General features: G+C 46.5%; 3 protein-coding genes across 3 annotated transcripts; all 3 read right to left on the bottom strand.

Annotated features, from left to right (window-relative positions):
* Positions 1–3,672: 3,672 nt before the first annotated feature.
* LOC122536788 (sorting nexin-8-like) lies at positions 3,673–5,464 on the bottom strand. Its single transcript, XM_043669460.1, is given in 2 exon segments — positions 3,673–4,617; positions 4,620–5,464. Coding segments are annotated over 2 exon segments (1,545 nt in total). The 5' UTR covers positions 5,269–5,464; the 3' UTR covers positions 3,673–3,721.
* Positions 5,465–6,076: 612 nt separating this feature from the next.
* On the bottom strand, positions 6,077–6,721 carry LOC122536787. The gene has a single exon (XM_043669459.1). The coding sequence runs from the start codon at positions 6,719–6,721 to the stop codon at positions 6,077–6,079; it is 645 nt and encodes a 214-aa protein (XP_043525394.1).
* Positions 6,722–7,206: 485 nt separating this feature from the next.
* LOC122536786 lies at positions 7,207–7,854 on the bottom strand. Its single transcript, XM_043669458.1, has one exon. The coding sequence runs from the start codon at positions 7,852–7,854 to the stop codon at positions 7,207–7,209; it is 648 nt and encodes a 215-aa protein (XP_043525393.1).
* Positions 7,855–10,496: the final 2,642 nt, after the last annotated feature.

Genomic DNA, 10,496 nt, shown 5'->3' with positions numbered 1-10,496 from the left:
TGCTGTTAGCACTGTAGTGCTAGCGTCAAATTAGAGTTAAGAAGTCACGCCGGCGGAGTCTTCAATTTCGCCAGTGCCGTTGTGTCCGCTCTGATCTGGTGCTGCCATTTCGCGTGCCACGGGGTTTCCATGGGGGAGGGGGGAGGGGGGGGGGCTCTGTTACCGGGAATCGATATTGCCTGATCCCGGTTATATGTTCCACATATAGGTCGCGGGACCAGGCGATGGTTTCCGTTGTCATAAGTTGTCTCATCAGGCCGGCGTATCCTGACGAGACACGTAGCAGAGCCAGCAGGCGATCATTCCACGGGTGCCAGGCTCCCAGGGCGCCTACGATGAAGCCATCGACGTGCACGGTGTAACCGCGCCCGCGCAGCGAGGGGTTGATATTTAATTATCTTCTCCAGCCTCGCCTTCTCGAGCGCTTCGAACGTGAGTTACATCGAGCACGACAACGGTTATCGACGGCTCATGCGTCACGACTATGTCGGGTCGCAGGGCCGTGAGATCTTCGCCCGCACCTGGGACTTCCTGGTTAACCCGGAGATCGCCCGGGAGCCTGGAGACCGCAGCAAGCCGCTCGACAATGCGGTTGTGGGGACCGTGGCAGAGCACATGGGTCAAGGTTTCCGATTGATTTCCGCATTCCATTTTATCATCAATAAACATGTTCCCAGTGGGACAAGACCCCACTGGATAGGTACACTAGGCCCTTCAAGGGCGGCCTTGTGGCCTTTTTCTTATAATTAGACAGAAAGGAGGAGGCTGTATGGAGGGTCCGCCCCTGACCGGACGTGTTTATATGGCGTATTGTCCTCACTCAGGCAATTCAGTAGGCTCTAGTGACAGCCAGTCACAGAAAACAGGACATAGGAAATTAGATAAATGAATATATAAATATAAAAAAGGTAGTTAAAATTAAAATTGAAGTATAAGTCCACAAGTATAGCTAAAATACTAACTGGAATAAAGAGAAGTAAATAGATAGATAGGGGCATTTAGTTGTTACGGGGTAAAACGGTGACTAGAGGTTATTAAGTTTTAATATTAATGTGGCCGGACCTGGTGGCCTAGCTCCAGGTCCAGTCGCCATGCACGTCATGGCCGAGAGGACGCCGCGTCTTTTTATTTCCTCGCGGAGTTAGTATGCTTGGAGGACGAGCGCGGCGCGGCTAAACACTTAAATGCGTTAATAATATATGCGGCCCGGAGCTGTGTGGATGTTTATTTCGGGAAGCATAGATAGCTATAAAAACGTGAGATAGCTATTAAGAATGGTAGAAACGAGAGTCATTAGATAAAATAAAGACTAGCACAATTGTGCTAGCGTCAAACCGTAATAGTTTAATTTAGAATACTCGCTTCAGCAGAGTCAGCTGCTCTGCTATATTCATTACATCCACACGGACCTGGGACCGGCATCTCTAGCGCCGTGGGGGCCCGGAACGGGGGCAGCTCCGCTTCCTCGAGTTGATATTGCCGGGTTCCCAGAACGTCGAACACGTCACGAGACCACACGATCGTCTCCGAGACGATCAGCCGTCTCATCAGGCCAGCGTAACCTGATGAGACGCGCAGCAGGGCTAGCAGGCGATCGTTCCAAGGGTGCCAGGCTCCCAGGGCGCCTACAACGAAGCCGTCGACATGAACGATGTGGCCGCGCCCGCGTATGGAGTCTGCGAGGGGCTGGTACTTGCGTACCTTTTCCAACCTCGCCTTCTCCAGCGCTTCGAAACTATTTTCGGAGGGTACGGTCACATCGATCCTGACGACGGCTCATGCGTTACCACGAGGTCCGCCCGCGAGATCTTCGTCCACGCCTGGGACTGTCCTGTTCAACCCCAGATCGCCCGGGAGCCTGGAGGCCGCTGCAAGCCGCTCGACAATGCGGTTGTGCCGCAATTGCCGAGTGGCCACGTGCGGACCGCAGTGGCAGAGCACATGGGGCAAGGTTTCCGACTGATTTCCGCATTCCATTTTATTATCAGTAAATCATTTATTGCAGCACATGTTCCCAGTGGGACAAGCAACACCGGGTGAATACATTGCGCCCTTCATGGGCGGCCTCGTGGCCTTCTTCTTGTAATTAAATAAAAAGGAGGAGGCTGTAAATGGGCCCCTCTCCAGACGTGTTTATATGGCGTGTTGTCATCGGTCAGACAATTCAATAAGTATTAGTTACAGCCAATCGTTTAAAATAGCAAATAGAAATTATCATTGATACGTGTATAAATAGATATATGTATCAGTAAACTAAACTAGAATTAAGGTATAAATAAATTAAAATACTAAAATTGAGAATAAATAAATAAATAAGGGCACTTGGTTATTGCAGGCCAAAATAGTGACTGGAATTTGCTAAAGCTTATACTTAATGTGGCCGGGCCTGGTGGCCCAGCTCCAGGTCCAGCCGCCATGCACGTCATAGCCAGGTGGGAGCCGCGTATTCTTTACTCGCGGGATTAATAGGCTCGGAGGACGAACGTAACGTGGCCAAACCCTTGGGTGTATGCGGCCAGGAGCCGTGTGGATGTCTATTATCTAAAGACATGGATAAAATATAATATAATAGCTTTCATAGGATTAAAACTGAAGCGAGAGTCAATGAATAAAATCAGAGCTAGCACAGTTGTGTTAGCGTCAAATGTTAATAATTTAGATTAAAATACTCGCTTCAGCGGAGTCGGCGACTCCACTGTAGTCATTATTTCCACACGGACCCGGGACCGGCATCTCGAGCGCCATGGGAGCCCCGGAGGGGGGGCACCCTCGCTTCCTCAAAATGATATTGCCGGGTTCCCGTGACGTGTACGTCAAACACGTCACGGGACCACGCGATCGTCTCCGAGACGATCAGCTGTCTCATCAGGCCAGCGTAACCTGACGAGACGCGCAGCAGGGCCAGCAGGCGATCGTTCCAAGGGTGCCAGGCTCCCAGGGCGCCTACAACGAAGCCGTCGACATGAACGATGTAGCCGCGCCCGCGCATGGAGTCGGCGAGGGGCTGGTACTTGCGTACCTTTTCCAACCTCGCCTTCTCCAGCGCTTCGAAAGTGTTTTCGAAGGGCACGGTCACATCAATCATGACGACGGTTCTCGACGGTTCATGCGTCACCACAAGGTCGGGACGCATGGCCGCGAAATCTTCGTCCACACCTGTGACTGTCCTGTTCACCCTTAGATCGTCCGGGAGCCTGGAGGCCGCAGCAAACCGCTCGACAATGCGGTTGTGCCGCAATTGCCGAGTGGCCGCGTGGGGACCGCAGTGGCAGAGCAGATGCGGCAAGTTTTCCGACTGATTTCCGCATTCCATTTTATTATCAGTAAACAAATTATTTACAATTTTTTTAATATCTTTTTTTTACAGGAATTTCATCTAATTATTCATCTTTACAAAAGAAAGCGTCATTTATTTTATACAATATTATACACTCGTGTAACGAGTGTCGAATAGCTCATAAAATATATTAAGTACACAACAAGGAATGTATTAAAAAAGTCTTCGAATTGTGTGTGTTTAAAACATAATTTGTAATTATGTACTGCACCCGGATTCTTCATTTTAAATGATTGTTAGTAATAATATATATCGCGCGATTAGATATATTTGTCTTTTAAATATATAAATTCAACATGGGCGTCTTACAACCATACATTATATTTACCTGGCTGTTCTTTCCTTAATAATAAAGCTCATTTCTACCTAGATATTCTTTTCTCGCTATGAAATCCCATTTGATCCGCTGGTTGTTTTCTCTGGTAAACACTTCATGATCGTTGGTTCTATTAACTTCCACACTTCAGCGAGCTCAGAATGGCCGCGAATTTGGACGTTGACAAGACGTTGCAGAACCGTGGCGAGTATTTCTAAATGGGCGTGAACGAGTTGCGTCTCCATGTGTAAACAGTGCAACGAAAAGCAATTTCGTAGCTCGACGTTTGCAATTACCGATTCCTGAGCGACCATCTTATTTTCCAGGTATTCAACCGTGTCACTGTCAGTCCCGCGTATAACACCGTGCATTTGTCGCTTTTTTAAGGACAACATGGTGGACAATGCACGCTGATGATCGGCGCTGACACCGCGCTTGTGCCTCTCGCATAGGATTCTATGTGCTACCAGCACGTCCAATAAGAGATTTAGCCTTTCACATACCATTGTTTCTTCTCTGACTGCTTGCTGCAGCGCTCTCGTTGAAAGCAGATTAAATTCCTTTGAAATTATATGGAAACCTTTCTTCATCTCTTGCCAAATGGTGGAACCACCGGTGGCCCAGGCGGTGGTGCCATGAGGCTCCGAGGCCAAATTGCTCAACTGTGTACCCAGCTCCGCCATGTCCACCGCGTAACTGTGAGACCTTATTGCCAGACAATCAGCGATATTCTTCAGCCGAGAAATTCCAAGAAGTATCACGCGAATTTGATCGCGGCTGTTCGCGAATTCGGTCAACGTTTCCGGTGGCACCAGTTCCTTTGCCCTCGACGACAGTTCCAACGTCGCGAATTCGTCCGGCACTCGCCTGAATACCTCTCGAATTTTGTGCTGCGTCTCCTCGCCGGTGTAAGTGAAGAAGAATTGGACGATGTGGTCTTTGCTCACTACAGGATGTCGAGCACGGTGAGGAATCTCAGTAGGGATCGTCTCCTTTCTTCCAGAAATTGAGAGTCCGCTCCCACGATTTTTTTCGGCGGTAACTTCGGTATCAGCCTGTAGAGAAATCTTGCTAAGAGAAGCTCGTGCAACGATACGAAGTCGTTGTAGCGTCTATAAACGATGGAGTTGAATCTTTTGCTGGTCACTTGGTATTCCACGTGTTTCAAGAAAATCCCCTTTTTCTCAGGGACCAAGTTCACCTCTATTGTGTCCAGGTTGCATATATCTGAGTAAGTAAGGTTCAACTTCGCCGGATTGCTGCCTTTGTGCAACCTTTGAGCCAAAAGTGTCACCTCGGAGAGATCGCCCTGAACAGGAACAGGTAATTCTTGTGACTCGGAGTTCTCCAGGAGTTTGTCGCTCGGATGTTTCCCTTGCTGAGCAAACGCGACTAGTGCAAGGCCTTTGTATAATCCGCTCCTGGTTAGATAACCCGTCTTGCTGTCAACCAGTTCCCATATCTGGCTGAGAACGGAGCTGCTCAGCTGAGACTTGACAAGAAGGGACTTAAACACTTCTCGTTCCACGGTTCCGCTCGTGGGTGAGCAGATCTTCTCGTAGACTTCTCTGTAGAATGCCGGTATGCAGCCGAACGACAGATCGGTCGACGCCATATTGGATCACTTGTAGATCATCCGGGATCCTGCGAGATGGTTGCACCGCGGCTTTTCGAAAATACAGTCACGTCCCACGGATCGCCTTTTGCTGTTTCTATCTGCACTCGCGTTCCGTATTTTGATAGAGTGACAATACGACCTGTCGGTGGGGTATTAACGACGACACAGAAACACCAACAACATACGCCATTGCCGTGTGGCGCAAAACTCTACTTTCCGATTGATTTCCGCATTCCATTTTATTACCAGTAAATAAACTTGCTTTTATTCAATCCATGTTCCCAGTGGGGCATATCCCCACTGGGTTGATACATTGATCCCGTCACGGGCGGCCTCGTGGCCATTTTGTAAGTGTTACAATAGATATAGGGAGGGGGCTGTATAGAGGCCCCACTCCCAACGCGTGCATATGGCGCTGTGTCCGCTTTCAGACAATTTAATTACTTCTAGTCACAGCCAGCAGTGATTGGCAACCCCCGAGTGGTGACTAGAGTTTTATAGTGTTAATGTGGCCGGGCCTAATGGTCTCGCTCCCGGCATGGTGGCCATGCACGTCATGACCGGTAGGACGCCGCGTGCGCTTCTCTTCGCGAGGTTAGAGTTTAGGGGACGAGCGCGGCGCGGATGGCTTCGCCTTAGTAATAATGCATGGCCCGGGGGCATTTGGATATAGTTGACATAGGAAAAAAGAAGAAAAAAAATAATTTAGAATAGGTGTCGAATGCTAAAATAAATAGACCAAGACAGATGTCTCAGCATAGTCAGAGGTAAAATCAAAGCTAGCACAGTGGTGCTAGTGTCAAGTTTAGCGGCTAGGTTCCGGATTTAGCAGAGTCGGCGGCTCCACTGTAGTCTCTATTTCCACACGGACCCAGGACCGGTGTCTCGAGCGCCGTGGGGGCGTGCCCGCTTCTTCAAGATGATATTGCCGGGTTCCCGTGACGTGTTCGACGTATACGTCACGGGACCATGCGATCGTCTCCGAGACGATCAGCCGTCTCATCAGGCCGGCGTATCCCGATGAGACACGCAGCAGAGCCAGCAGGTGATCGTCCCAAGGGTGCCAACCTCCCAGGGCGCCCACGACGAAGCCATCGACGTGCACGGTGTAACCGCGCCCACGCAACGATTTGGCGAGTGGTTGATATTTGATGATCTTTTCGAACCTCGCCTTCTCGAGCGCTTCGAAAGTGTTTTCGAAGGGCACGGTCGCATCGAGCACGACGACGGTTCTCGACGGTTCGTGCGTCACGATTATGTCGGGTCGCAAGGCCGTGAGATCCTCGCCCGCACCTGGGACTCGCCGGTTGACCTGGAGATCGCCCGGAAGCCTGGAAGCCGCAGCAAGCCGCTCGACAATGCGATTGTGCCGCAACTGGCGAGTGGCCGCATGGGGGCCACAATGACAGAGCACATGCGGCAAGGTTTCCGACTGATTTCCGCATTCCATTTTATTATCAGTAAACGTTTATTTCAGTAAATGTTCCCGGTGAGACATGCCCCACCGGGTAAATACATTACGCCCTTCACGGGCGGCCTCGTGGCCTTTTTTTCTTAGTTAAATAAAATGGAGTGGGCTGTACATGTGTCCCACTCCTGACGCGCGATTAAGGTTCGCTGCCTCCTTGCAGGCCATTGACTGTGTGGTCGGGCCGGTGCGATATTCTCCGGTCCAACTCTGTTACCACACGTTTTTCTTTCTTGATACATGATCCCTCCGTCTTTCGTGCCAAGATTGACGGAGGGATGTCGAACTGAATTCGGGGACGAGGGCGCAGCCGAGTAATTTAATTTAAAGGCTTGTGTACGACCCAGGGCCGAGTGGATGCAAAGAAAATAAATAAAAAGGTTAAAATATATCGTTTGAAAACAATAGTCAATGTAATTAAAATAAATATGTCAAACCAGCAGTCCTGCCGCTGGTGTCAAGGTAAATTATCCTGTTTCGTCGGTGTTCGCAACACCGTTCACGTCATTGCATCCACTCGGACCCGTGGTCGGCACCTTTAGAGCCGTGAGGGCCCCTGAGGGGGGCACCCCCGCTCCCTCCGCTTGATATTGGCGGATTCCCGTGACATGCTCGACGTACATGTCACGGGACCACGCGATCGTCTCCGAGACGATCAGCCGCCTCATCAGGCCAGCGTAGCCTGACGAGACGCGCAGCAGGGCCAGCAGGCGATCGTTCAAAGGGTGCCAGCCTCCCAGGGCGCCTACAACGAAGCCGTCGACATAAACGATGTAGCCGCGCCCGCGCATGGAGTCGGCGAGGGGCTGGTACTTGCGTATCTTTTCCAACCTCGCCTTCTCCAGCGCTTCGAAAGTGTTTTCGAAGGGCACGGTCACATCGATCATGACGACGGTTCTCGACGGTTCATGCGTCACCACGAGGTCGGGACGCATGGCCGCGAGATCTTCGTCCACGCCTGGGACTGTCCTATTCACCCTTAGATCGCCCGGGAGCCTGGAGGCCGCAGCAAGCCGCTCGACAATGCGGTTGTGCCGCAATTGCCGAGTGGCCGCATGGGGGCCACAATGACAGAGCACATGCGGCAAGGTTTCCGACTGATTTCCGCATTCCATTTTATTATCAGTAAATAATACATTCCTCGTGCAACCAACACCCAGCCTCGCATTATTTGAGATTCATTTTGATCGTAAGTGAATGACTTTCAATAACCGTCTCAGAATTTGTTTGAATCGTCCATACGATTGTTTTGCCATCTGAGATGAAAATATTAAATTTTGAATCATGGATAAATATCATGTTTTCTCATTACATCATATTTTTTAATTAAACTTTATCATTTCTGAAATTTTCACATCTTTCTTTCATTTCATAATATTATCTATGATTGGCTCCGAATAATTCTTAGTAATTATTTTTCTTAATGTTCTTTTAGTTGAGTCACCAAATTTTTTATTGAAATATATTGTTTAAACTGTTGCTAATTTGGATGCATCACTTTTTCACAATGTTATTTACTCACAATGGGATTTAAATATGATGTAATATTATGTAACATGATATGATTAAACATTCTTGAGTAAATATTCCTTTTACAGTCGTAGCACTCTGAATATATATATATATACACTCGTAATTAATAAATATATGATGCATAGACATTATTACAGCAAACGCTGGTGACATTCGATGTTACACCTCGCTTCCTCAAGAAATGATTTTTCATTAAGGATGGGGTTGATGTTTATTAGATTTTGTGTTTGATTTGTACATTGTTTGTTTTTTACTCCCGTGATTAACATTTTGTTTGTGAAGTACTTCGTTGCTTAAATTTAAATCGCATTTGGAACGATAGACTCCAGCTGTAGGTAGGATGGATGGATTTGATAGCTTTGCTCTGAACTAGTGATGAATAACAAAAAAAAATTTCGGATTTTCGTATGTGACGTTGATGAAATTTCGTTGGATTCATTCATAAATTCTGATACTCTGTGAGCATCCCAACATGATTATTTGACACTGGTTGTCAGTGGATGGTTGAAGATTGAAGAATGAAGCCATTGAGATGTGTCAGTTGATGCTGATAAGCTCGTGTATTCTGTGGCGGAATACATTGATGTGTCCAAGATGAACGAATGAAGTTGGGGAATTTTAGTTCTTGAGTATGGGTTAGGTTTGTTCGAGAGTAATGAAATGTAATGAAAGGGTAAATGAAGCATTGAATTACTGTGACGCTGGGTTTACATTATTATGACGCTGGATTTGCTCGCTTTAACTTATTACAATGAACTACGCGTGGTTTACGATTGTACAAAATTATAACATTGTTATTATCTCTTATATCTAGAACTTGGTGAGGTCCGATATACTCTGATTCGAATTTATTTCGCTTTGGTTTACGTAATAGGTAAATGTTTGTCACCTGCGGAAAATTACTGGATGTTGATGTTTTCTCCTCATTTTCTTTTGTAATAATACTTAAAGCGGACTTTGGATTGATTTAAATTTATTCGCTTTGAGGAATCATCGTTATTATAATTTGAACATCGAAGGAATTCGAATTTTACTGGATGTAATTTTAAATTCGCGTTTTTGTAGACTGGACTAGTTTGTTAAATTTTTTTCTATGCTGTTGGAACGATCGTGCGTATGTGACAATAAGATAACGATAAACAAACATTTTGGTTTCCTGTATCCGTGTCAAAATGGTATCCCTTAAACGTTGGAAAGTGACTGGTACATTTTTATATCCAAATGGCAATCGCGTGTACTCATAGATTCTGTAAGGTGTGGAAAAATACTGTTTTTTTCCTCCATTCCAATTTTATGAAAATTACTAGCAAGTTCGAATGCACTAAAGTATTTAGGAGTTGACACTTGGATAGCTGCCGTAGCGTGCTGACGTGTGTGATTGTGCTCTCTGAAGTTTTTGTTACAACGCTGTGATTTCACGTTTCCCGAAATCCAACGTAGCCTAACATAAATGAAATAAATCTGGCGAAGAATCGCGTAATCTGGCCCACATTCAATATAGTGCCTCTCGATTAGATTTTCCGAATTAGGAAATATCGAAGATAGCTCAAGAAATATTTCCAGTTGCAAGCGATTCGAATCTAAGCCGCAACAATTTTCCTCCTCCGTGGCAGCTCGCTGGATTGTCGTTACAGATAAGACGTGACAATAGGAGCAATAAGAAACGTAAGCTAAATAGAGATGGAGATTTAAACACAGCCGCATACATATCGTCGACGAACCCTGTTTACACCACCAATAGAATACTGGATTCTATCGAAGACCCTATCGATGTCGTCGAAGCAACAACAAATCAGAATCCGAACATGCTCCTCTACCAAAGAACACGCTCCTCTACCAATATTCCTTGACGACATTATTCAAACAATGACAAACTCCTTGGAGAAAGTCAGAAACAGAAACGAATATAAGCTAAAAACCAATAACAAATACATGAAAATTTTTCCGGCCAACTGCGATACGTATAGAAGAATAACTAAACACCTAAGGATGCTGAATGCAAATTTCCTTACATTCCAATTAAAACAAGAGAGATCGTTTCGTATTGTCCTTTGTGACATCCAGCAGTCAATAAACCAAGACGAACTAAAAATTGAATTTTCGAAACTTGGTCATGAAGTAATTAATATCAGTAAACCTTAAACCTAAAATCATTATACACAGCATTACAAAAAATTCTCTATTTTATATTGATCTAAAACGAAAAGCTAACAACAAGGAGGTA

This window comes from Frieseomelitta varia, unplaced genomic scaffold (genome assembly GCF_011392965.1).
Source record: "Frieseomelitta varia isolate USP_RPSP 00005682 unplaced genomic scaffold, Fvar_1.2 scaffold_872, whole genome shotgun sequence".
NCBI lineage: Eukaryota > Metazoa > Arthropoda > Insecta > Hymenoptera > Apidae > Frieseomelitta > Frieseomelitta varia.
Note: the sequence above shows the minus strand (reverse complement) of the source record. Positions and strands in the feature narration are given on the sequence as shown.